This window comes from Asterias rubens, chromosome 5, assembly GCF_902459465.1.
Source record: "Asterias rubens chromosome 5, eAstRub1.3, whole genome shotgun sequence".
NCBI lineage: Eukaryota > Metazoa > Echinodermata > Asteroidea > Forcipulatida > Asteriidae > Asterias > Asterias rubens.
In genome coordinates this window covers 15,018,306-15,045,169 of record NC_047066.1, presented here as the reverse complement: position 1 = coordinate 15,045,169, position 26,864 = coordinate 15,018,306, and the positions used below count along the sequence as shown (strand labels likewise).

At 40.4% G+C, this 26,864-nt stretch overlaps 2 protein-coding genes and 12 non-coding genes across 14 annotated transcripts in view; 1 reads left to right on the top strand and 13 right to left on the bottom strand.

The window, feature by feature from the left end:
• The window catches only part of LOC117290230 (ATPase MORC2-like), a 32,780-nt gene extending 28,743 nt beyond the window's left edge, over window positions 1-4,037 (top strand). The window contains exon 26 of the mRNA XM_033771494.1: window positions 120-4,037. Within this exon, the coding sequence (XP_033627385.1) occupies window positions 120-203 (84 nt within the window). The 3' untranslated portion in view covers window positions 204-4,037. The remainder of the gene's footprint in view (window positions 1-119) is intronic.
• A 1,098-nt stretch (window positions 4,038-5,135) lies between these two features.
• Trnat-cgu lies at window positions 5,136-5,206 on the bottom strand. Its single transcript has one exon. It is a non-coding gene; the product is annotated as a tRNA-Thr (tRNA).
• Window positions 5,207-5,403: 197 nt separating this feature from the next.
• On the bottom strand, window positions 5,404-5,475 carry Trnat-cgu. The gene has a single exon. It is a non-coding gene; the product is annotated as a tRNA-Thr (tRNA).
• Window positions 5,476-5,987: 512 nt separating this feature from the next.
• Trnat-cgu lies at window positions 5,988-6,059 on the bottom strand. Its single transcript has one exon. It is a non-coding gene; the product is annotated as a tRNA-Thr (tRNA).
• A 275-nt stretch (window positions 6,060-6,334) lies between these two features.
• Window positions 6,335-6,406, bottom strand: Trnat-cgu. The gene has a single exon. It is a non-coding gene; the product is annotated as a tRNA-Thr (tRNA).
• Window positions 6,407-6,628: 222 nt separating this feature from the next.
• On the bottom strand, window positions 6,629-6,700 carry Trnat-cgu. Its single transcript has one exon. It is a non-coding gene; the product is annotated as a tRNA-Thr (tRNA).
• Window positions 6,701-6,923: 223 nt separating this feature from the next.
• Window positions 6,924-6,995, bottom strand: Trnat-cgu. Its single transcript has one exon. It is a non-coding gene; the product is annotated as a tRNA-Thr (tRNA).
• A 218-nt stretch (window positions 6,996-7,213) lies between these two features.
• Window positions 7,214-7,285, bottom strand: Trnat-cgu. Its single transcript has one exon. It is a non-coding gene; the product is annotated as a tRNA-Thr (tRNA).
• A 225-nt stretch (window positions 7,286-7,510) lies between these two features.
• Trnat-cgu lies at window positions 7,511-7,582 on the bottom strand. The gene has a single exon. It is a non-coding gene; the product is annotated as a tRNA-Thr (tRNA).
• Window positions 7,583-7,809: 227 nt separating this feature from the next.
• Trnat-cgu lies at window positions 7,810-7,881 on the bottom strand. The gene has a single exon. It is a non-coding gene; the product is annotated as a tRNA-Thr (tRNA).
• A 217-nt stretch (window positions 7,882-8,098) lies between these two features.
• Trnat-cgu lies at window positions 8,099-8,170 on the bottom strand. Its single transcript has one exon. It is a non-coding gene; the product is annotated as a tRNA-Thr (tRNA).
• Window positions 8,171-8,392: 222 nt separating this feature from the next.
• Trnat-cgu lies at window positions 8,393-8,464 on the bottom strand. Its single transcript has one exon. It is a non-coding gene; the product is annotated as a tRNA-Thr (tRNA).
• A 394-nt stretch (window positions 8,465-8,858) lies between these two features.
• Trnat-cgu lies at window positions 8,859-8,930 on the bottom strand. The gene has a single exon. It is a non-coding gene; the product is annotated as a tRNA-Thr (tRNA).
• Window positions 8,931-11,925: 2,995 nt separating this feature from the next.
• Window positions 11,926-24,964, bottom strand: LOC117290215 (microtubule-associated protein futsch-like). The gene is made up of 5 exons (XM_033771474.1): window positions 24,952-24,964; window positions 16,880-22,214; window positions 16,497-16,667; window positions 13,369-16,240; window positions 11,926-12,585 (listed from the first exon to the last, which is right to left on the bottom strand). The coding sequence occupies exons 1-5, from the start codon at window positions 24,962-24,964 to the stop codon at window positions 11,926-11,928; spliced, it is 9,051 nt and encodes a 3,016-aa protein (XP_033627365.1).
• Between the last annotated feature and the right edge of the window lie 1,900 nt (window positions 24,965-26,864).

Below are 26,864 nucleotides of genomic sequence, written 5' to 3'. Positions count from 1 at the left end.
GTATCATGTGTGTTTATTAAGCAGCTAGCATTGTAGTACTTTTACAAAACTTGAAAAAAACTTTTTAATAATCTTGTTTTAGGTTGATGTTGTACTTTTGTTTTTTCTTCATGGTAAAGGAGATTGTTGTGACTGATACGGGTGGGGAGGAAGTGGATCTCATGCTTGCTGCTTGTGTAAAACAAGCCATGCAGGACGAATGAACTGTTAATTCTACACAATGATGACTACTAGATAATTGAGACATATTCGCCAAGTCCTGAAGGAAACATGTCATATTGGAGTTGCAAGTTGAATTTGGAAACCTGGGATTGTCCAAAATAAGCGATAAAGGGTCTTGATGAAGAGTTCAACATTACTGCAAGGAGATTTTCATAATGCATTGTTCCTGTCAAACAACTACATTTGATGAAATTGTGGCCACCAGGGTACATGCAGAGAGATGGTTGCAGCAGTGGGATTGATCGAGATGTGAAAAGCAGTCCCTGCAGCCCAATAGGCAAAAATATATATGTTCCCTTTAACTTCAACTTGAAGAGGTTCAGAACCTCAAATCTTTGGTGCCAAGATGATTAAGCTGTTGCCTAAAGGATTACAGTAAGAGCTTTCAGGAGTTGTTGCTGACTATGGATCATGCACAAGTATTGATAGGAGTCCCTGCAGCTCAAAATGAAAGGAAACATGTATGTATGTATAATCCCTTTACCTTCTGCAGACTAGACTTTTAAGTGGTTTAAAACCTGCAATCTTGATTGCCAAGTGGATTAAGCTGTTGCCTAGAGGATTACAGTGAGAGCTTTCAGGAGTTGTTGCTGACTACGGATAGTGCTCTAGTAATGATAGGAGTCCTGACAGCTCAAACAGAAAGGCAAAATATGTGCATGTATGATCCCTTTAACTTCTGCAGACTAGACTTGAAGAGGTTCAGAACCTCCAATCTAGAGTTCCAGGAGGACCTAAGCTGTTGCCAAGAGTATTATAGCAGTGAGGGCTTTCAGGAGTTGTTGCTGACTACAGATCATGCTCCAGTAATCATAGGAGTCCCTGCAGCTGAAATAGAAAGGCAAAATATATTCATGTATGTTCCCTTTAACTTCTGCAGACTAGACTTTAAGAGGTTCAGAACCTCCAATCTAGAGTTCCAGGAGGACCTAAGCTGTTGCCAAGAGTATTATAGCAGTGAGGGCTTTCAGGAGTTGTTGCTGACTACGGATCATGCTCAAGTAATAATAGGAGTCCCTGCAGCTTAAATAGAAAGGCAAAATATATGCATGTATGTTCCCTTTAACTTCTGCAGACTAGACTTTAAGTGGTTCAAAACCTGCAATCTTGATTGCCAGGATTAAAGCTGTTGCCAAGAGGATTATAGCAGTGTGAGCTTTCAGGAGTTGTTGCTGACTACGGATCATGCTCAAGTATAGACAGGAGTCGGTGCAGCTCAAATAAGAGGCAAAATATTTGCGTGTATGTTCCCTTTAACTTTTGCAGACAAGATTTTAATAGGTTCAAAATCTCCAATCTCGAGTGTCAAGAGGATTATTGCTGTTAGAGCTTACAGGAGTTGTTGCAGAAAATGCTACAGTGATGATAGGAGTTTTCATTTTCTGTGATGGATGTGTACTGGAATGAAGTCTAGCTGGTTGAGACGTCTTGTGGCTGTACACAATGTGGATGGTGCATACAAATTGTCATTGTGTACTGAAATGAAGAATAGCTAATTGGAAAATACAATACCTAGATGGTTTGTCTAGATGGTGCCTATTGTCATTCAATCAGGATCTCTAAATCTTGGAAGTTGTGTCATCCTCAATGAACCTTCAATATAATTACACTGAGGAATTTCAAGACTGTAGCCCAACTTCAAAGATTTGGTTTAAGCAAAGAGTCTACTTAGCAGATGTCTCCAAAGGAAGATGAAGCGTGGAGTGAGTCGCAGGCAAAACAGGACTGAAGAAACGGCATAATGTTCTGCGTTAACAGCAGCTCTATAAAATAAGGCTCAAACTACCAGACCTAAACTTGCATCACATTCCCTGCTTCGCTGGTCTTCACAAAATGTAGACCAAAGACACATTTCTGGTGTTGGTTGCACTGGCCTAGTGTACTTTCAATTTGATGTTGTGTGTACATTTCAAAGCAATTTCATCCTTGCAGTTGTCAGTGTTGAGTGTTGAATTTGTTTACAAAGTTTCGTTGCAATTTCAGAACCTTTCTAAAATGTTGTTATTTTTTACAATGTGTTGAAGCAGAAGTTCGCTTTGCTCGTAAAATCTGATAATATGGCTGAAATGGTTTTTATTTGTATTTGTTGTTGAACAACTTGTGGGATTAAGACATGTAGTTTAATTAGTTTTGCGTAAGCATCTTTTGTCTGATCTTGTAGGAACTGGTCAAGACCATCTGTATTCACATTGTCTCGTTGTCGGGTGTGGCTAAAAAGGTAGGCTACCTCGACTGTTTGGTTGTTCTGTGCAGGTTACTTCAGTCCGTCAATGAAACATAACCTTGTGTCTGTCGAATCTCAACTTAACATAATTGATGTTCTTGGAGCGGTTTTGGGATCAAACTGTTCATGTACTTGTTGAAAGTTCAATGCATGGAGTGATAATCTCTTGTCGGCTGTTGCAGTGGTTATTTTGTTTGGATTATGTGACGTATACAAATGTTTCCGTCATGGCTTGTGAAGGTACTACAAACAGTTGATGTGTAAATGTTGTGGGTTGTATGAATGTTGGATACAACAGATTTTTAAAGTGTTTTAGGATGAAATGTCATGCATTGTATTTGTTTGCAGATACATGTAGTTTCAGCATGCCAAGACTACTTAACAGTAATTTTTTAGTATGTTCATCTGTGTTAAGCATTACTTTTTCAAACTTTTTTTTACATGATATTATCAGTATGATATCAGTCTTAAATCTTTATTATTTTAGAGACACTATGCAGCTTTCTTTGTTATATTCGCTTCTGTGCTATGGCAATCATTCCTAGAGACTTGTTCTTATTTGGACAACCTCAGTTTATTTGGTTACATTAGTTTGAATGGGTAAACATTAATGTTGGTGTGCATCATATAATAGTGAAAATTGCCAAAATGCCCTTGCCAGATGCCTTGGTATGCACATTGGCCTATCATTTTTAGTACATGTACTCCACATATACAAGTGTGTTACAATAATCCCAATGACAATGAAAGTGGAAGTTCTCAGTGTTTCATTCAAAGGGACCAGACGTTTTTTGTAGGTAAGCCTCAGTTTTGTTACATTAAGTTTAATGGGTGGGAAACCAGATGACAGCACAATGTTTGGTCTGTTACCTTGTCTCTTTAAATTGCAAGAATGAAGCTCAAAGCCTATTTCTAATCGTTGTGGTTTTTGCTTATTCGATACAGCAATACTTTTTCGTGTGAAAATGGCCAGTAGCAAAAGTTCTTTGAACTGATGCAATACCATGCAACACTTAAGTTGTTCTATCTGTCTTATCATGTGTTAGTTTGCAAAATAACATGGTTGTGACATATTCTGTCGATAAGCTGTTCTGTTTTTGTTTTAGTTTGCTTGTAATATGCTTATTAGATTATTATTTAAAACGCATGCATCGCCGTGTAGAATTACAGTTCTTTTTTATTTTAAACTGCAGATTTGTTGCTTATCATTTTAACAGAAACTCTTTAACGATATATTTATTTTTGTACGCATTTTGTATTGTGTGATTGTTTTGTCAATGTGTGCTGTTTGTCAATTTGGTAAGATTGAGTAAAAAGAACAACAATTATCAAGTTGGTTCAGTCCAAGTCTGTGTTCAGAAGTTATCAAGTTCAGTTATCATGCTTTGCTTGTTTAAAATTAAAGAGCTGTGCAGAATTGTGTCTTTTTTAGAGCTTGCTCTTTAAAACAGTAGGCCTAGGTTCATTTAGCAATCTTGTTGCTATGTGTTAACTATTATTTTTTATTATCACTGTGAAGACTTAAACAGATTCGTGCACATTTTGTAAACACTGTAAATAAAACAAGATTTGTATAATTATGACGACCTGATTTAAGAGTTGACTCTTGTTTTGTGTCCGTGTTTGTGTGGACATCAGCTAGTGACGTGAAAAATGTTTTATGTTTCGTACAAACTAGTAGTCCCAGCCTGTTTCTATACCATCCGCCTATGTAATAGTTAAAAAGCAGGGCAGTTCTTTTCAGAACTGAGAAGTCTCCCGAGCACCTAAACAATCTACTCCGCGGTAGTAAAATAAAGCAAGACAGTTCTCCAAGAACAAACTCATTCTGGCAAGTAGATAAGATACACCAGATACATGGTGTTACCACCAGATACATGGTGTTACCACAAACCAAACGTACTGATACCTCACCATGCAATGCGTCAAATCCTATATTATTCGTACATACGTTTGCAAATCCCGTGAACTGGAAAACCCCCCAATGCAGGCATAACACTTTTCAGATGATTCCTGTGTCCTCCCCCACCCCCTAGAGTGCTTCCACAGTGCAACTCCCTTATCCGATGATTAAGAGGATCTCTTTTAAGATTTGCCTCAGGGGCTACAGGATAATCTCAATAATTTAACTATTACCCTTTTTTGACGGTTTACGCTTAATTAATGTGCATTTTAGTAATAAATAATTCAAGTCAAAAATGCACATCCGCGCGGCTTTTTCAGTCGGGAGTAGAAAACTGCCTATCTCAGTGATAATGACATGCGAATGACCCCTTGACGTCATCGGTGTAATTTCCCAATACGGTTTGTGCACAGTTCTCCAGCTCTGGCCAATTAAGGGCGCTCTCTTTCACATCAAATAGCCGCCGATTACCTCGCGTTTTTCAAAATTGTGTTTCGGAGAATAACATCGTTATGTTTTATGTAAGGTAAGAGGTATTATACGTTTTTCTGTTTTCTGTTTCCTATGGAATAAATTATTATTAGCACAATATCCTTCATGATTTTTTTAACTTCCAATAAACCTAACATACTTTACGGGACGGTTTTAAACAGATGTCAGTATAGAATATTCACAATACCAAGCCGTTATATGATTTGGGGTGTCAATATTCCCGTCCCTTTTGAACTCTTTTCTCCCAATATATGCTTGAGTCGGATTCTCAGTCACGTAAATAAGAGGCCAAAAAGGCACGAGAGGAGTCGAACCCTCGATCTTCTGTTTACGAGACAGACGCCCTACCACTAGGCCACCGCGCCTACATGGCAATTTGTGGACTGCCCCATTTTTAACCAAATTAATCTGGCACAGTTTTTGAGCCACAAAAGGGTCGGTGTTTAAAATAAGAATTTTCAAAGATAAAAACAAAACTATGAATTTTTTTGTATTAACGAATTACTTTTGCATAGCAGAGAAAGCACCACAAATGGACATTGAATATGAAAGAACAATAATAAGGCACGAGAGGGAGTCGAACCCTCGATCTTCTGTTTACGAGACAGACGCCTTACCACTAGGCCACCGCGCCACATGCGAATTTAAATCGCACAAATTATTAACTTTCTTTAGCTTAAGAATCTGGCACAATGTTTGAGTCACAGGAATTAGGGTCTTAAAAAAAAAGTAAAACAGAGGTCGGCATTCCCAGCCTTTTTTTAAGCGAACGTCAGGGGCCTATCTCCCGATTATTTGTATGCATAGAAAAAAGACCACGGTGTTTACCAGTTGCTCGAATTGGATGACGCAAATAAAAAGGCCAAAAAGGCACGAGAGGGAGTCGAACCCTCGATCTTCTGTTTACGACTAGGCAACCGCGTCACATGAGGTGATGTGGACTGCCCCAACTATCAACTTTCTTAAAGGGATCTGGCAAAGTATTTGGTCTAGAGATAAGAAAGTTGGCGTAAAAAAAATTATAAAAAAACATTCTACGAAACAGATGGGCCGCACTTCCCTGCGTTTTTATGAACTCTTCCCGATAAATTATAGAACAAAATACTGTTGAGTTGACTCTTTGATGACGCAAATAAAAGGCCAAAAAGGCACGAGAGGGAGTCGAACCCTCGATCTTCTGTTTACGAGACAGACGCCTTACCACTAGGCTACCGCGCCACATGAGGTGATGTGGACTGCCCCAACTATCAACTTTCTTAAAGGGATCTGGCAAAGTATTTGGTCTAGAGATAAGAAAGTTGGCGTAAAAAAAGTTTTAAAAAACATTCTACGAAATAGATGGGCCGCACTTCCCTGCGTTTTTATGAACTCTTCCCGATAACTTGTTGAACAAAATGTTGAGTTGATTCTTGGATGACGCAAATAAAAGGCCAAACTTATTGAACACAATAAAGTTGAGTTGATTCTTGGATGACGCAAATAAAAGGCCAAAAAGGCACGAGAGGGAGTCGAACCCTCGATCTTCTGTTTACGAGACAGACGCCTTACCACTAGGCCACCGCGCCACATGACGAGATGTAGACTGCCCCAACTATCAACTTTCTTAAAGGGATCTGGCAAAGCATTTGGTCTAGAGATAAGAAAGTTGGCGTAAAAAAAGTTATAAAAAAACATTCTACGAAACAGATGGGCCGCACTTCCCTGCGTTTTTATGAACTCTTCCCGATAACTTATTGAACACAATAAAGTTGAGTTGATTCTTGGATGACGCAAATAAAAGGCCAAAAAGGCACGAGAGGGAGTCGAACCCTCGATCTTCTGTTTACGAGACAGACGCCTTACCACTAGGCCACCGCGCCACATGACGAGATGTGGACTGCCCCAACTATCAACTTTCTTAAACAAAGGGATCTGGCACAGTGTTTGGTCTAGAGATAAGAAAGTCGGCGTTTAAAAAAACTTAAAAAAACATTCTATGAAACAGAAGGGCCGCACTTTCCTGCGTTTGTATGAACTCTTCCCAATAACTTATTGAACAAAATGTCGAGTTGATTCTTGGATGGCGCAAATAAAAGGCCAAAAAGGCACGAGAGGGAGTCGAACCCTCGATCTTCTGTTTACGAGACAGACGCCTTACCACTAGGCCACCGCGCCACATGACGGGATGTGGACTGCCTCAACTATCAACTTTCTTAAAGGGATCTGGCAAAGTGTTTGGTCTTAGAGATTAGAAAGTTGGCGTTAAAAAACAAAAACAAAACATTCTACGAAACAGATGGGCCGCACTTCCCAGCGTTTTTATGAACTCTTCTCTTTTACTTATTGAACAAATGTTGAGTTGATTCTTGGATGACGCAAATAAAAGGCCAAACAGGCACGAGAGGGAGTCGAACCCTCGATCTTCTGTTTACGAGACAGACGCCTTACCACTAGGCTACCGCGCCACATGACTTGGTGTGGACTGCCCCAACTATCAACTTTCTTAAACAAAGGGATCTGGCACAGTGTTTAGTCTAGAGATAAGAAAGTCGGCATTTAAAAAAACTAAAAAACATTCTACGAAACAGAATGGGCCGGACTTCCCTGCGTTTTTATGAACTCTTCCCGATAACTTATTGAACAAAATAATGTTGAGTTGATTCTTGGATGACGCAAATAAAAGGCCAAAAAGGCACGAGAGGGAGTCGAACCCTCGATCTTCTGTTTACGAGACAGACGCCTTACCACTAGGCCACCGCGCCACATGACGAGATGTGGACTGCCCCAACTATCAACTTTTTTAAACAAATGGATCTGGCACAGTGTTTGGTCTAGAGAAAAGAAAGTCGGCGTTGAAAAAAACAAAAACATTCTACGAAACAGATGGGCCGCACTTCCCTGCGTTTTTATGAACTCGTCCCAAAAGTTAATGGAACAAAATAATGTTTGAGTTGATTCTTGAATGACACGAATAAAAGAACAACAAAAAAGGCACGAGAGGGAGTCAAACCCTCGATCTTCTGTTTACGAGACAGACGCCTTACCACTAGGCCACCGCGCCACATGATGTGGTCTGCCCCAACTATCAACTTTCTTAAACAAAGGGATCTGGCACAGTGTTTGGTCTAGAGATAAGAAAGTCGGCGTTTAAAAAAACTTTAAAAAACATTCTACGAAACAGAAGGGCCGCACTTCCCTGCGTTTTTATGAACTCTTCCCAATAACTTATTGAACAAATGTTGAGTTGATTCTTGGATGGCGCAAATAAAAGGCCAAAAAGGCACGAGAGGGAGTCGAACCCTCGATCTTCTGTTTACGAGACAGACGCCTTACCACTAGGCTACCGCGCCACATGAGGTGATGTGGACTGCCCCAACTATCACATTTCTTAAACAAAGGGATCTGGCACAGTGTTTGGTCTAGAGATAAGAAAGTCGGCGTTTAAAAAAACTTTAAAAAACATTCTACGAAACGGAAGGGCCGCACTTCCCTGCGTTTTTATGAACTCTTCCCAATAACTTATTGAACAAATGTTGAGTTGATTCTTGGATGGCGCAAATAAAAGGCCAAAAAGGCACGAGAGGGAGTCGCACCCTCGATCTTCTGTTTACGAGACAGACGCCCTACCTCTAGGCCACCGCGCCACATGACGGGTTGTTGACTGCCCCAATTATTTATTTTGTTAACCAAAAGGATCTGGCACAAAAGTATGAGCTCCTAAGAGAAGAGTGTAGCAACAATTGAGTCTTGGAACACGCAAATAAAAGGCAAAATAGGCACAAGAGGGAGTCGAACCCTCGATTGTTTGTTTACGAGACAATTAACGCCTTACCACTAAGCCAATTACTACGAGTTGTGGACTGCTTCAATAGGCCCCGATCTGGCACAACGGTGTTGTATCAAATATTAGAATAGTGCACAAAGTGGGGAAAACAACCAAGTTGTGTCTACGTTTTTTTAATGAGTTCTTCATGATAATGTTTGCAACAATAAATGTTTGAGATGGTTCTTGGATGTCGCAAAAAAAAAGAACAAAAAAGGCACGAGAGAGAGTCGAACCCCCGATCTTCTGTTTACGAGACAGGCGCCTTACCACTAGGCCATCGCGCCTTCCAGTGTTAATGGCAAAAATATACACGTAAGATTTGAATATTGGGGGCATTACAAATTATGTGTTTTTACATAGCCACTTTGAGGTGAAATCTTTATCAAAATTCGTTATCTTTCGAAAGCTGATGTTGGCTTCTAACAAATTTGTATAAGCATTAATTATAAGAGTGATTACTAAACGGGATTGTTTACTTTTCCTTGTATACATTATGCTTTGGTACTCAGCATAATATTATTTTCTCGCTCCCTCTACATTATATAAAACTAGAAAGAAAACAAGGACTGTTCATTTTCAATCAATACATTTTGAATCTCTTTATAATCTATACAAAAGCACCATTGGTGCTTGGTACGTTGCGTGGTGTACCGATTAATGTTGGGTCTGCATTGTGTTCTGGGAATCTCAGGAATTCTATATAGGATTATAGGGCCGGGTAATTACTGCTGTATATACACGTACGAAGGAATATCTCCGGGGCCACCATCGGGCACGGGTAAAACGCTACTCTGCTCTCATGAGCTTCCGACGAGGTCTCGACAAGAGAGTGTGTTAGACCGTGGAGGTACCTGTCCTGAGTTTCGGCGTTGCGTCGACACACACTTTTCCATGGGAGTTCCTATGCCGAGTTATATTCTTTGGTGAGTACGGTAGTTAATACTTGTGAATTGGCAGAAAACGTGAATTAAAGTGTTTACAAATCGTTCGTACAGTGTGGATATGAAACTATTCTTTATGTGTGAAATGATGTAACAATGGGAATACAGCGCGAATCGGAATGTCTTGTGGCTAATTTAATGAAACCCGGCAATGTTTAAATTCCCAAAATCGAGCACGAAATGAAATTAACGGGGTATACGTTTCCGCTGCCCACCAGAGCAAAAGTGTATCCATGTGAAAGTGAGGTGTTACAGGAGAGGCCTAAACGGCCAATAACAGTGACAACTATTAAAACGACTTTGTTGGGCGATTCCTAAGCAACTGAAATTTGATTTTTAATTTTGATTCATTACTTGAGGGCAATTCCATGGTCAGTCGCAATAAATTTTTCTGTGTCGTTTCTTGATCTCTGTGCTAGTAGTTCTGTGTGAGAAATTATTTCCACCGAAGTTTATAGACTGATTTGTACTTGACACCCAAGGCTTTGAATAAATGATATTATTATAAATGGTGTGGGCGTTGTGCACTGGACGTTATAACGTTGTGAAAAGCGGTCAGTCGCATTACAAAAAAAGTACATGGTAAAAATACACTAGTCAAAATTCAAAAGTTTCCTCTAACTGAAAAACTTGCGAAAGTGTTACATGTAACACACAACTCTTATACGTGAGTATCCAATTAATGGTCAGCAACTTGAACTTTTAGGTATACATGGCAAAACCGCGGTCAGTCGCATTACGGTCAGTCGCAGTTTTCCAGTCAGTTTAGCCAAGCCTACATGGAGCCCAAGCTGAGTTTTTATTTGGCAAAATTGGGTTTATTCCTTGTCAACAACTAAAAATAAATTGGTTTCATATGTTAACTATGACTTTTAAGTGAAAAGAAAGCTGTGTCAATAATTTGATTTTTTTGTGTCATGTCCATGTTTGTAATTGCCCTTAACTTTCTAAAAATATCTGTGTGTCAGGGATTACTTGAAAGTACTCCACTCGCAACTTGCTAATTCAAACTGGTATAATTCTCTCACTTCACAATGACTCATCAGGCAACACAAATTAATTTAATTTAATAACAATTAATTTTATTTCATTTTTAAAACTTTATAATGAACATGATTGTAAGAAGGCTATTCCAGCATATGCGTCATTATAATTTTGACCTTGTTTCGTTTTGTTTATATTTTTCTGGCGTAGTGCGCACAGCACATGTCTTGTTTCGCAAATGTATTGTATTTATTGTACGGCTTGTTATACCTTGTTAGTTGGTTTTTCTTCATAATCCAAATTGGAAGCTTTTGCCATGATTTTGAATAACACATTATAAATTCCCTTTGTTTTATTTAACCTTGGCCTACACTAGATCAGTAGATCTGTTCAACATTGTGCACTCAAATGCAGAATAAATAGCATAAATATTTTTTTTTTTTTTTTTAACTACCAATACAAAATAATACTTTAACTAATTTAAAATCTGAATACAATACAGTCAAACCTGAAGAAGAAACAAGAAATGGTGAAACGCGTTTGCCCATGGCTTAGTTTTTTATAAATCATGCAGGAAACCAGACGAATTTTGTTTTCTTTTTCTTCAGAGAGTTTTTGTTTTCTTTACATAATTTGATTATAAAATGATATAACAGGGGTGTTTTCCCTTGTATAATGGCACAGTCATTATAGCAAATACATTGATCGAAATGTCTACATAGTGCGAATCGGGTCAATATTCTGATCACGTTGTGGAGTAAAGTTTGAGAATTATTAATTGTCCAGAGTTCTTGTTCAGGTTTGCTGACGGTTTTTACAGACAAGGAAATCATCCTGCAACGTTGCAAAATAGTAATTCACACCATGTGGAAAATTTGTTTATTTTAACATTCCAAGAATATCTGAAACTTTTTTTTTTTTACTTCGTTTTTTTTAAATACTTTTTTTTTTACGAACAACAAAAGATCACAATTTTTTTATTTCTGAAGTTTATATTATTATTTATTTTATTATAATTATTTAAAGGCACTGGACACTATTGGTATAAACTACTCAAAATTGTAACCATAAAAACTTACTTGTTAAAGAGAAAACGAGAGGCCTTGGAAGTATAACACATTGTGAGAAACCCTCCAAAGTCTTTTATTATGCATCTGAAATAACACCAAACATGTGCAACAAGGGTGGTTTTTTCTTTCATTTAACTCTTGCAAATTGAGCCCACGTTTTCACAGGTTGGCTATGCATATGTTGAGATACACCAAGTGAGAATACTGGTCTTTGACAATTACCAATAGTGTCCAGTGCCTATAAGTACACAGTCATCTTTCTGAAAAAAGCCTTGCCTCAGCGACTACATAATACGGTTCGTAAACCTTGCTTGCGTCTTTGATATTGAATTGAATAAGATACGACGCTCATTGGCCGAGTTTTGCCACGCGTTCCCGGCAGGGGCAAGACCAGGCTTCATCCAGCTGGGACGGGGTAGATCAGAGTTCCCCAAACCCGATGGGTAAGTCTCTTCATACTCCATGTCTGAAGAAATGACATCGAGACCGTCCGTCTGTCTTGGAGGTGGAGCAAACTGCCTGAATGTTGTCCTTCCTGGTCTGACATCAGTTTTACAGTTGTCCATTCCATGGTGTGTGTTGTGGGTGCTAATTGGAGAGACACCGGGTAACTGTGGCATGTTCCGAGTTGTCTCTGGTAGTGGTTGAGGCTTACTCTGAAGCCAAGCTGGCACATTAGATGACTTACCGAGAGCTTGGACTTGACTCTGCAGTTCTCCTTGTCGGTAGGCTGGTGCGTGGCCAGGAACACTGTGGAATCCAGACTGCATACGTTGGGGCGGGTTGTCAATTAAGCTTCTTTCTCTTCGAGCTGGATCGGCGGGCTGACCATGGATGTCTCTGATAAATCGTGGCTGGTGACGGGTTTCGTCAAGTAATGCTTCTGAGTGGATATCAAACATGTCAGTGTCGGGTTGATAGGTTGGTTGTCCAAGAGCAGGGTGCTGGAAACAAAACATGAGTGTTTATTTGAGTTATTGCTATGAGAACAATCTTGTACAACTTATATTTAAAAAAAAAATGTTAACAACAAATAATAAATAGCCAAGGGCCCAATTGTATGGCTCTGCTTACTGTAAGCAAATAAACGGCGCTTACGAAGCAGATTCCACGCTTACGCCAAGCGTATTCATTATTTTGTTATCAGGGAATATTTTGCTTGTCCGCTAGCGCTTAAAGGCAGAGGACACTACTGTGGTAATTACTCAAAATGATTATTAGCATAAAACCTTACTTGGTAATGAGTAATATAGAGAGGTTGATGGTATAAAACATTGTGAGAAACGGCTCCCTCTGAAGTGATGTAGTTTTAGAGAAAGAAGTAATTTTCCACGAATTTGATTTCGAGACCTTGGATTTAGAATTTGAGGTCTCGAAAGCAAGAATCTGAAAGCACACAACTTCGTGTGACGAGGGTGTTTTTCTTTCATTATTATCTCGCAACTTCGACGACCAATATTGAGCTCAAATTTTCACATACCTGTTATTTTATGCATGATGTTGAGACACATCAAGTGAGAAGACTGGTCTTTGACAATTACCAATAGTGTCCAGTGTCTTTAAATTTGGCGCTTAGGCGCTTACTAAGCGGCAAGAGGTGATTGTAAGCGCATTTCGATAGAGGCGACATGCATCTGGGCCCAGATCATTCAGAGTACTTTTAATTAAAATGTTTAATTATTTCATTTATTTTAACTGACAATAAAACGTTTAAGTGTGGTCAGTACCTGGAACTGTGCCGTGGGAGGCATGTTATGAGTTGTCCGTTTGCTGGGCTCAGACACACTCGTAGCTTCAGCTGCTGGATCAAAGTTGGGTTGAAGCCACCTTGGCGTTGATGCATCTTTAGCAGTTTCATTTGTGGCTGCTCCTGGTTTTGTCTCTTTCCGGGTTGGATTGAAGTCATTCTTCAACCACATTGGCTTTTCGTCTTTAGTATTCTCTGGAAACTTCTTGTTCGGGTCTCCAATTTTGTCGAGTTTCTTTTTAGCTTCTGCAGAATTCCATCTCTTGAAAGGTTTCTGCTCTGGGGCAGGGTTAAAATCTGCTCGCAAGAAACGAGGGATGTCCTTGTCGACTGCTGTGGAAGTGGAAGAGGTAGATAACTTGGTAGATGACTCTTTTCCCGAGCTGTGGAACATCTCTTGGCTTCTCATTGAGTCTATGATTTTCTGCGACTCTTTCCTAATGGCTTCTCTTCCTTGCACCTTGTCTTCAAGAGACATCGAAGAATCAGTGTCCCAGCAGTATTCTGCTGAGTCTTTGCTCTCATCAGGGGTTGAACTCAGCACATCGGACTTGGCTCCAGGTACTTTCCAATCATCAGCTTTTCGCCCATTCTCGACGGGATTAAAATCTTTCTGCAGCCACCGTGGCACTTCTGTGGGTTCGGGAAATTTCTTTTTAGAAAGACCAATCTTTTCCATCTTATTCTGTGCTACTGAGGGATCCCATCTCTTGAATGGTTTCTGTTCCGGAGCTGGATTGAAGTCATTCTTGAGCCAACGTGGCTCTGGTTTCTCAGTGGTTGTCTTTATTCCGGAGATCTTTTGCATTGTCTTTTGGGCTACGACTGGATTCCATTTCTTGAATGGTTTCTGCTCAGGAGCGGGATGGAAATCTTCCTTCAGCCATCGTGGCTCTGCTGATGTTTCCTTCGATTTGTTTTTAGATCTGCAGATCTTTTCCATCGTCTTTTGAGCGGCTGCTGGATCCCATCTTTTGAACGGTTTCTGTTCGGGAGATGGATTGAAGTCTGTGCGAAGATAACTTGGAACATCAGAGTTTTCGAATGGTGAGACAGTCACTGGTTTCCCAGCCTTTTTCAAAGACTCTTCGAGCTTCAGTTGAGTGAGATAGTCCAAGAAATTTGGCTTGCTTGTGTTCTCATCTTTATCTTCAGGAGTGACCGGTTGCTGAGTCATGTCTAAACTCACAGACGAGTCTCCATCTGAGTAAATTTCAGACTCCGAAGATGGACTTCTTGGCACGTCACGAGTTACGTCATCGGTCCTGTTCAAATTGGAAGTGGGTGATTGCTTCTCAACCTCACCACTAATGTCAGAACCAACGGTTACGTCTTGCCTCCTGGTACTGGAAGGATTAAAGTCATCGAGCGAACTGATCCCCCATGCAGGATTTACAATGATCTTCCCTCCTGCAATGTGTTTTTCTTGAGTTGACATCGCGGTGTGTGTTTCAGTATCAATAGGTTTTTCATCTACTGGTTTCTTGGACTCCACGATCACCAAAGGTGATCTACCTTCTCTCGGTATTGGTTGCTTATCAATCTCCTCTTTCTTTCCCGGGCTGTACACCATCTCTTGGCTTCTCACTGAGTCTAAGATTTTCTGCGACTCTTTCTTAACGACCTCTCTTCCTTGCACATTGTCATCCAGAGACATCGCAGAATCCTCTTCCCGAGATGTAAAAGATGCTTGTTTGCTATTGTATGACACATCAGATTCTGCTTTGGGTGATGTAGTTCCTTTGATGTTTCCATTCGATTGAGATTGCTTGATCATGTTTTCTCCATGAAGTGGCTCATCGTTGTGTTTGTTAGCAGACACCACATTCAAACTCAGTTGGCCTGAATTTGAGGAATCATCTTCAGATGTCTGCTCTTGTGAGCTTTCAAGAAGTGTGGTCAACATCACAAGCTTGGTCTTAGATTTTGGCATTCTGTCCACAATGTCAAAAATATCAAAATCGTCCTTGCCTGCAGACGTAGAAAGCATCTGTTCAATGACGTCTAACTCATTCACACAGTTCTGATCTTCTGGAGCATTCTCGGCATGTTGGGTCAAACTTACGTCATCGGACTTCTGATCTGCTGCGATGACATTCAACCCCTTTGTCTTCTTAGTTGGGTTGTCTGTTCTAGCCACTTGTCTTGATTTGCTGTCAGCTTGTCGAGTTGTACCGTGCTTCTTGCTGGATGGCGAGAGCTCGTCCAGCAGCTCGTCTAAGAATTCTATGTCTGGTGATCTGGGCACGTTTGGTGAGTTGTCTTGTCTTGCTTGATTGGTTGTCTCTTCCTCTGACTCGTCATCCCATGAGTTGTAATCAGGTTTGTGTTCGGAATTGTCAATTTGAGGCTTTATAATAATGTGGTTAATCATGTCATCGCAAGACTCGCTCTTCTCATTATCCCCGGCCTCCTCATTATACTCGACCGCAGCTCTGACCTCTACGACGGGAGGGGAAGAGCCTTCAGTCTTTGACTGATGACGTTGTAAGTTCGGAATCACATCATCGTCACTTTCTTCAACTTGGGCTTGTGGTAGCAATTTGACCTGTCGAGAAGGTATTGGCGATGTTATTTCATTGATGATGTCAACAGTGCAGCTTCTCTCTGATTTGCTCGTCTTTTTCTCTGTCACTTTTTGTGTTGGTGTGTCAATGATGAGGGCTTCCTGTTCTCTGTCAGACTGAGATGAAGTATCATCGAGTTCTTGTAGGATCTGAGACATAATCTGCTTTCGTTGTTGACTTTGACCACTTACGGCGCCGTCCTCGTCACGTTGAGATGAGTTTGACTTCTTTGCTGGCAGCTTGTATGAGTTATCAAATCGAGCAGGAAGAACTCCTTGAGTATGTCTATGGAAATAAAATAAAATATATTAAAAGTTACTTTTATTTAACAGGAAAATACAGTTTGTATACTGTCAAAGTGTAGAAGCAAATCGCAAAAAGAATAAGTTTTACTTGTCACCCCCTGAGTTTAAGAACATTGAAAATTGTATTTATTCATTTTATTTGACCAGAAAGTTAATAACTTAAACAAATTATTGTTTCTTTAAGGTTTGTTTTTGTTTTCAATGTAAGTGTGGTTGAATTTAGTCATGTGTATTACCCATTTTGTGTGGTAGGGATCTTGTTAGAGTCACGGCCTGTACCAGAAACGTCATTGTCCTCGACTGGGTTGAAACTCCTTACTCCAGAAGCCGTATCACAATGACGGCGAGAAATTCTCCCAGTTTGGTCGTCGTTCTTCTTTTCCTTGACGTCGTTTGAAAGTTTGAGTCTGTAAAACATGAGGCATGGGATAATTAAGTAATAAGTCAACAATATTTGATAACAATGGAAAATATCATGTTTTCCCTTTGATTATGCCTGTTGGTTACTATGAATCTTCACAGCGGATTAAACTTTTAAACCATTACTTGCTATGAAACCATGGATTTAAATGAAATTGTCTTAATTGTTCAATTGAGAAATTCGAGGTTTAATGCTCACTTGTTCTGTGTGGGATCACACCAACCATCAGTCACTTCAGCCTCTTGGTTCTCATCTGCTGCCGCTGTTGATGTCTTTGATGGTCTCACTAAGTGTGAAGTGTGATTTGCAGTCATGAAGTTGCCCTCTCTTATAGTTTCCCCTCCCACAAGCTCCAGGTCGGGATTCACAGCGGTAGGTGCTCCATTTCTGCAGCTCGCCAGACCCACTGGACTTTCATTTTCTTTCATCTCTGATGTCTGAGGCACAATCTGGGTTGTCTGAATTTTATGGTCTTTCTTTCCTCTCAGAAGGTTGGCAAGTTTACTCTTCTTGCCGTGTGATGAGGAGGTTGTGGATTGATCTCGTGCACTATCATCTGCCAGTACATGTTTCTGTTTCTTGGTTTTCTTAAGGTCTTTCTTAAGCCCCTTGTCCTTTTCTTTTTGTTTTCTGGCCTCTTCTCTCCTCTTCATCAATTCTTTATAGACAGAGTTGTTGTCTCTCACGCCACCAAGAGCGTGGTTTAATGTTTCTTGCTGTTCCCCTGAGAATTTGACGTTTCGGTTCTTTTGCTTTTTGTAGAGACCTTGGTCATGTTTGAATTTTTTCCATTTTGACATTGACTTGCGACGTTGTATGGCCTCACTGGCATCAGTAGTTTCAAGGTCATTTTGTGTGTAGTTGTCTTCTTCGACCCCTGTATTCTCCGTGCCATCTCCTATTTGAGACGAGGTAGTTGCTTGGCACAAGTTGTTGTTAGCTTTTTGGGAAGATTGTCCAGCATCAAAGGAATGAGGTTCATCATCTTGTTTAGACTTCTCCGTTCCGCTGGACGGCTCGACTGCTTTCTGGCTTTTAGTTTTGAACAGTCCATGTTTTGCTATTTTCTTCAACGCCTTTGGTGTTTTGCGTTTCTTATGATGTTTTTTGGATCCCTCGGATCCAGATCCTTGACAGAGGTCGCTGATCGTTTCCGGTTCAATAGATCCGTCTTGAACATATTGAGAATTCCCTCCTTCTAGTAAAGGGTTCTCAACATCATTTGCTGGCTTTTGTTTGTTCTTCTTTTTGAACAGACCTTGCTGCTTTGAAATTTTCTTCAGCATCTTTGGTGTTTTAATTTTCTTATGATGCTCCTTGTGTTTTGATGTTGTGCTGTTATCAGAGGGTTGAGAAGTCGTGTCTTCTTCTTCCTTACCCTGCCTCTCGACGTCTCTGCACATCTCTCTTGTTGCTTCAGCATCAATCACAGTGTCTCTCATCTGCATTTCACTGGCACGCTTCAGCTCGCTCTTGGCCGATGCTTTCTCCAAATCGGTTGAATGTTTACTAAGCTTATTCTTCTTAAACATTATCTTGTTGTGTTGTAATTTCTTCCAGACAGAGGATGATCTTTTGGACTTCTTGTCTCTTTTCTCACTTTCCCCTTCACTGTCCTTTGATGAAGAGGCAATTTCATTTCCCTGAAGTTCATTGCGCTCTGTAGTTAGATTCGGCACATCGCTGACCTCATTGACGTTTTGTTCCGTCTGTGGGTTGTCATTGATTGGGTCAGTATCAGTATTTTTCACGGGAAATGCTGTAGTCATGAACCCACAGTCTTCGTCACTTGTAGATTCTTCCTCCTCTGGGGGACTATGTGGCCCTTGCACCTTGATGATCTCATGGTTAAGTGCAACACAATCAAGACGCCCCTGACTCTTTGTCAGTAACTCTTTATTGTTGATGGGAGCCACAGTGATTACTGGTGTTTCCCCCTTTTGAGTTTTTCTCTTTTCTTTTCTTTGGGCTGCACCATGGACCATGTCAGGAGTGCTCGATAGGATGACGTCTTGATTCGAAACTTCGCGTTCATTTCGTCTGCTCTTGACGCCTGGTGAGTTGCTACTCGTTTTCTGAGTTGTTGTGAGTTTGGTCTGTTTTTCACTAAGATCGTCGACCCTTGGGTTTTCAGATGATATCTCAGACTTCTGTGATAGTTCTCGTTCCCTGTTCACACTCATGCTTTTCTTTAACTTCAGTTCTTTTTCGATGTTTTGTCTCTTTGTAGACATGTCAGTGTCGCTCCCGGTGTCACTATCTAACCAGTGAAGCTTCTTAGGATCTGACTTCTTAGGAATCGTGGATTTGTCATCCACATGTGTTTGTTGAGTGGTCAGAGATGCTTCATTGGTTTGATGATCGTCCTGATCATCTGTTGGAAGAGCTGACTTAATACGGTTCCTGTTGTTTGCATTTCTCTTTGGCCTTCTCGAAGGTTTGTTTGAGATTGTGTTTTCAGTCTGAGCTGTTGGCACAGTGGGACATTTGGGTTCTTCAGAGTTGCTTGGTGGTGCAACCTCAGATTCCTTGTACTGCTTTGTCATTCGTGGATGTGTATTTTGGGTCTTCATTGGCATGGTAGTCAAGGCAGCTTCCTCAATGGTAGGAGTTGACACAATCACACTATTTGGCGACATGAAATCGTTTTCGGAGTTATCAAAATTCTCACTTGTTAATGAGGTTGTTTTTGGTTCTGAAGATCTTTTTGTCTTGTTTTGTTTCTTCTGTTTTATTGTAGACTTGCCGCAGATAAGTGTCTCCTCCTTCATAGAGGGTGTCGTTGATTCTGGAGCAGGTGCTGCTGCTATGTTCACTGCGAGTTGGTCTTTTTCTTCGTCATCACTTAACGCAAGACATTTCGGCTCTCGGGACTTCGTGTACTTATGGGCATGCCTCATTCGACCGCTCACATGTTTGACAGGGGAAGTGCACCCTTCATCCACATTAGATGTGGATGGTTGTGCACGTTCAGGCACATCCTCAAGTCGCTCTGGTTGTGACGAAGACCTTTTACGTCTGTGGTCTCGATTCTTAGATCTACCAGAACTGCTTCCAGCAGATTCTGGGGAACGAAGCACAGTGTGTACTGGTGTGTCATCTTCAGATAGATTTCGAGTACTACATTTAGGAGTTCTCTTTCGCTGAAGTGTCTTTTGTTCTGCTTCATCATCAGGTGATGCATCAATGTTCAAGGTCTGGAGATTGAACTCAGTTGATTCTGAGGAAGAGATTTCAACAGGCATAATTTTTGCTGGTTTTCCATTGAGTTGGCGGCCTTTAATCTTCTTGTTTCTTGGACTCGGTGCGTACTCGTTATTTGTTGGTGGGTATGTGTCGTCATTGTTAAGGTTGCTGTCAATGTTCAAAGTTTGAAGATTTGACTCTGATTCCGAGGAAGAGATTTCAACAGTCATCTTTCTCGATGGTTTTCTCTTGCGTTGATGGCTTTTGGTCTTATTGTCTCCTGGACTCGATGCGTTTCCCTTAGTGTCGTCATTGTTAAGGTTGCTGTCAATGGTCAACGTCTGAAGATTGGACTCTGATTCCGAGGAAAGGGTCTCAATGGTCATAAGTTGACGGCCTTTAGTCTTCCTCTTGTTTCTTGCACCCGGTGTGTTCCCCTTGTTTACTGCTGGGTAAGTGTCGTCATTGTTAAGGCTATTGTCCGTATCTGAAACGTCACTGATAACCTGCTTGGCTTGAGTTTGGCTATCTTCTTCTGGAGACTTCTCATGCAGCTTGGTTATTTGTTGTTTTGACTTCCTCTTCTTGCGTTTCTTGTCCTTCTTAGTTGTTGAACTTCTTTTAATAACTGGCACAAGTTCAGTTTCACTTTGTCCCATTATGCTTTCTTCATAATTTTTGCCACTGTCAGAGTAATCACTCTTGTGTTCAACCGTGTATGACCTCCTCTTGTCTGTGTTTCCGTTTTTAACCGATTGGTACCGGTTAGTGTCGTCACTGCTCAGGTTGCTGTCTGTATCGGAAATATCACTGATAACCTTCTTGGCAGGAGTTCGGCTCATATCTTCTGACAGCTTCACATGCAGCTTGTTTTGCTTTTTCGACTTCCTTTTCTTGTGTTTCTTCCCAGTTGATGTACTTCTTTTAGTTATTGGGAACAGTTCAATCTCACTTTGTTCCTGGACAGAACTGCAAGTATCGTCACTGTTGCTACTTTCAGAGTCACTCTTTTGTGCAACTAGATATGACTTCCTCTTGTATGTCGTCTTTTGTGCCTTGGCATATCTCGAGTAAGTCTTCTTAGTGGATTTTCTCCCCAAAGAGTAGGTGGTTTGCTCTGAGACACTTTCAGATGAGATAGAAATCAGGTCTTCCCAGTCTGAAAGTTCGTCTGTGTTGCTGTTTTTGTCCTCATGTGTGGAGCTCATTGATGGTCCATCCCTGCCACTGATTACGTCCGTGTCTGCTGCTAATAAAAGCAATTCTTTGTGTAGGAGAAAGTCTTCAGCAGAGAGAATACATTGTAGTCCAAGGAGTTCGTTGATTGAGATGAGCATGTCGTCTTGTGCGCACGCGTTGCGCTCAAGGAGTTCAATGTGATCCAGTATTTCATCTCTTTGATTCATCTTTGCACTTGCACAGCTCATTCTGGACTCAACTTGGGCCATTTGTTGAGCAACTTGAGCCATTTGTTGAGCAACATGGACCATTGGTTGAGCAACAAGTTTGGTTACCACTCCATCCTTACTTGTGCCATTCTTTCGAACTTTAGCTAGCTCAGCTAGTCGTCTTGCCTTGGCCTTATCACGGAGAATAAAGCCGATCTTTTGCTGCTGGTATCTCATTTGTCTCCAGATGGACTCGGTTGAATTACGGCGTCTTTCTCTGGCTGCCGTCGGTGGGTATCTTGGAGATGTTACCTCAGACACCTGTGGCGACTTCGCCAGCTGCTTCTCAATTTTCTCGCTTGTTCGTTGAGAATCTTCCGGAAGGACAGTTTTTTGTTTCTTGCTTGCTTTCCTTGGTATAGGCGGGAGAGGGCGGCACTTACCCAAAGGCAACACGGAGCGTCTCTGAGAAGCGCTCTGAGCACGCTTCCTGTGTTTATTTGCCTTGGGCTTTCTTTGAGGTCCCTCTGCTGATGAAGATGGCCTTAAAGATGAAGAGGTTTTTGTGCGCCTGGTCTGCGCAGTGCCTTTCTTCTCATTCTCGGTCACATCTTTGACCTTCTTCTCAGATTCAATCTTATCCTTCGCTATCTTGTCTTCTTTCGTCTTGATGTTTTTATTCTCCTTCTCATTTTTCCTCTTCTTCATTCCCTTCTTCTGATCTTCACCAATCATCTTTCTTATTGGTGGTTCTGCCTCTTTCTCTTCGTACAGATACTTGATCTCTCGATCCGAATAACAAGGTATAACCTTGAATAGTAGGCGCCTAATGGGTCCACCACGTCTTGAAGGCGTGATGGGGAAATGGTCGAAGGGTGGCGCTCGGCGTGACTCGTCCATGATGTCAACAAAGTGGACGTGCCGTTCTTCCTTCAACTTCCTTTGCCAATTCTTTGGCTCTGAATTAACAATAAACGAAAACAATAGAAATCCTATAAAAAAAAATAACACGTCAGCTTGTACTTTGTTAAAGGTACTGGACACATTTGATAATTACTCAAAAATATTTGTTAGAGCTGTTGCGAGGGCACTTTGGTGCTTTTTGAGTCTTGCTGTGAAACACAGTATCAAACATTGTGAGAAACGGCTCCCTCTGTAGTTTTTTTAGGAGGTAATTATTTACTCGAATAGTAAAGTAATTCAGCTAAAGCCTTTTATTATGCATCTGAAAGCACACAAAGTAATACAACAAGGATGTTTTTCTTCTTTATATATTCTCTTGCAAATTCGATGACCAATTAAGCCAAAATTTGCACAGATTTGTTATTTTATGCATGATGGGATACACCAAGTGAGAAGGCTGGTCTTTCACAATTACCAAATGTGAACAGTGCCTTTAAAAGACATTGGTTTTAAAGGTATTGTACAGTGAGGGGGTTGAGGAGGGTGTTTAATTTTTAGTATGAACTACTAATTATGAAATTCATTGAAAGCCATTCTTTTGTGAAATATTTCCCTCTAAGTCATATTCGAAAAAACTGAATCTGAAAAGGAAAAAAACACCTGGATTGTTTAAAGAAAAATTAAGGACAGTAGGTTAACATGCTGAATATTGTATGTGGTTTTTCTCTATTTTCTGCTGACCCAAATAACATGTTGCTTATTTGTAAATGGTTGTCAGCTCCACCAATCCTGCTTAATACAAGACACTGGACACTATTGGAAATTGTCAAAGACTATATAGTCTTCACAGTTGGTGTATCTCAACATATGCATACAATAATAAACCTGTGCAAATTTGAGCTCAATCGGTCGTCGAAGTTGCGAGATATTAATGACAGGAAAAAAACCTCTCTTGTCGCACCATGGTCACACGAAGTTGTGTGCTTTTAGATGCTTGATTTCGAGACCTCAAATTCTAAATCTGAGGTCTCGAAATCAAATTCGTGGAAAACTACTTCTTTCTCGCTAACTACGTCACTTCAGAGGGAGCGGTTTCTCACAATGTTTTATACTATCAACCTCTCCCCAATACTCGTAATCAAGAAAAGGTTTTATGATAATAATTATTTTGAGTAATTACCAATATCGTGTCCACTGTCTTTAAACAAACTTTAATTGGGTAACCAAAAAGATGCTCTCGTTGTACCCGCAGTGGGTTACTGAGAAATAATTCTGATTGAAAACTTTTTACAAATTGCCTTTGAAGACTAACTCCCAAATTATTGTGGTTAGCAATTGAAATTAGCCGGATGATGTCTATCCCTGTACGTGAAAACCGTAAAGTTTTGAAGAATTTAACTTTAATGAATCATCGATTAAACACAAAACCTTTGTTTTAGTTATTTTAAGAAAATCTAACTTGACAAAATTATTAACGTTTTATTAACCTTTCTTGTTAATCAAGCCAATATGCCTAATTGCAAAATGTTATTGGCGTAATTTGCTCATTTTATAGAAAGAAAATGTTTTAGAATTTAGAAGTCTCCGCAAATTCTTCCTCAGTTGACACTATCACTTGTCACTTCAAAGAATATCTTAGATTTTTTACAAAATTAATTACAACGTACATGCAAACCGGTTTTGCGTAACCTGTAGGAAAAATCTAACATTTGAAGTTTACCAATACAATCCACAATACAAATTATATAGGATGGGGCTTCTTTTATTGCGAATCCAATCAATTAAGGCGACACAAGCAAAATTATGGTTTGAATAGTTTATTTTCATCTGCATTAAGAAAGTTAGAACTTGGTCTTTATACCAAACAAGGGTTAAAAAGTTCAACACAAAATAATAAACAGTATATGGGAACCGGGATAATTTTAAATTATTTTAACATAAGGCTGTCTCTTCTGTCACATCCTTTCATATATAGGCGTTGCCTCCTCCGACTTACAGACTATGCCGAGTACAACTTAGAATTAGAAGTCCCCTTTACGGGAAGACACTCAAAGTAAGGAACATTACAGAATTGGACAGAACAAAAACCAAGAAGATCACAGATTTACATAAAACTTAACTGATGATAGTAAACAACATCAAATGAAATAATTATGTCTGAAATGTCATTTTCATGAGAAATCCAAGTTCCCGTTTAGAGTTTATCACCGAGTGAGCGTTTTAGTAAAAAAGAAAAAACCATTTTAATCAATGTCACGCAAAATGGTGATCGGTTCTTTCACTATTTTCATGTGAACCGGATAGCCGATCTATCTCAAACTTGTACAGGTTGGTCAGATTATGATTTGTGGATTACATAAAGTGCTTACACTCCAAGCAACTGTCTGAGCAACAACAATTCTATAATGTTCCTTTACATTTTGCATGATATAACACTTGTTGTTTGTATGAACACTTTCGTCTTTTTGAAATCTCAACTTTTTCGATCTGCAGCATTCAAAACTTCTGTTAACTCAGTGGTTCAGGAATCACTATTTTCAGGACCGCCAACATATTGGGCTGGATAGCGGCGGTTCGTTAATCCGGTGGTCGTTGGTTCAAGTCCCGTTCCAGTAAATGCTCTTTAATCAAACCCCAATTGTTTCAAATCTACCCAGTCATAGTTTCCCTTAACTATTGTGGTTGATATGAAGTTGATATTTGTCACAAACTCATTATATAGACTGACTGAGTGTACGGCTATTTGAAAACTTCTGAAAAGTTTCTGTAAAAAGAGTTTAGAAGTCAACTTACCGCGATCAGACATTGTGATTGACAGTCGTTGGGTCACAACAAATGCTGATCAAAATAACACTAGAAGTCAGCGGTGTTTACAAAAACCACGCAAACTCGGTGACAACTTTCGCTTCAAGTTCAACGGAAATACCCGGCTTCGAAGGTTCTACGGCCCGGTAGTCAACAAAAGTAGTCGGTAAAAATACTAAAATCGCAATTAATCGCATCAAATCACAGCTTCACAAACAAATTGCTTGTTTACGCTACAGAAACTCAAGAGTTTATGAGAGCATGCAAGAAAACAAAAACAAAGGTAACCCAGCGATGTCGGCTAGGGAAGCGCGCCAAACGTTCGAAGCACTTTGTTTCGTCACAGTGAATCTGTGTGACACATGGTGTGACATCAAAACGCACATCCCGCGACACGCGCAGCGGGTGCGTCATGCAACGGTGTCACACGTGCATCCCCGATGTGTTCCCCGTTTTCGATGCCTGCATCGTCTCTCCCTTATACTCAATAGTTTGAAGACGCTGACCCGGATATTTAGTCCCCTATAGGGCCTTACTGACCTAAAAAAGTGTTGTCATGGTCTCTTTGACCGACTTAATTTTGTTCACCGCTCACTAGTCTTCCAAGGTATTAATGCAGGACAGGGCCCAATTTCATAGATCTGCGAAATTGCTTAACAATTTCCTGCTTAGCAGGCAGGATGAGCAGTATATCAGTGACAACTTGTACACAATACTTGGCAGTATGGCTGATAACCTTATTCCGGTAAGCATGTACTTCTTTAGTGCTTAGCTGCTTTTGATGCTTAAGCAGCTCTATGAAATTGCGCCCATGAGTTTGGATGAACAATCCTCTGATTGTCTTCACAGGTTGAGTGCAGTGATCGATCGTCTTGCTCTAGGAAATGCTCGGCTTGATCATCTAAAACTGAGCTACTGACACTATATGTGCTATGAAAAAACTACATGTTGAATTTGCATCGGGGATAAATAATATTATTGTTATTATTATTATTTTTTGTTTACCCGTACCGGTCTATGGATAATTTTTTAATTTTTTATTATCTATCCCCGATGCAAATTTAACATCTATTATGTCATTGCGGTACCCGCTGCCAAAACATGGGATTCGAACTGAAGTTTTGCTTGCTACCGGGCAATCTCGATAGTCTAGTTGGTAAGACACTGCTCTATTACAAGGGTCATGGGTAAAAATCCCGTCACCCGGAAAACTGAACACGGCGGAAGACTGAAACCGCCACACCGGAGGGTAACGGATGACTCAATACGGCACTAAAAATGGAATACTTTCGCTTGCTGTGCGCAGGCATCGCATGACGTAATGCTACCGTATTTGGTCATTCGGAAAACTGAACACAGCGGAAAGTTGAAACCACCACACCGGTGAAGAAATAGGACGGTCGCCGCATATGTGACCGCTGCTAGCAAGACATTTTACATGTAGTTCTTCATCGTCATCCCCTATATATACTACTAGTTAATTAATTGTGTTTGACTACTGAATAAAGATCCTTCAATATATAAAACCCTGTAGAAATGGAAGAATAATTAAAGAGAAGAGAGAATAAATGAGCAGATATTCCGGTTGAATTGAAAGTAAACCCTTACGCTTCGGAGTGAACAGTCTCTTAAGAGTTCTAGGGCCAATAACACTTTAGCCTTTAGTCAGCCTTTGCAGCCTTCATCTTCAGTAGGAACCAGTCGTCGTCCCACCCCTTCCCCCCTTCTATGATCAATTCTCCCGTCCCTATTACCAAGTGATAAAATAATAGCGACTATTGTCCACTCCTCCCCTGGTCCCAATAAGTCCCAAGAGAAGTTTGACGACCGGCAGCCCGCCCTCTGGCGTTGTGGAACTCAGTAGCCTGAGACATCACTGCTCGACATTTAACGGTGCGGAC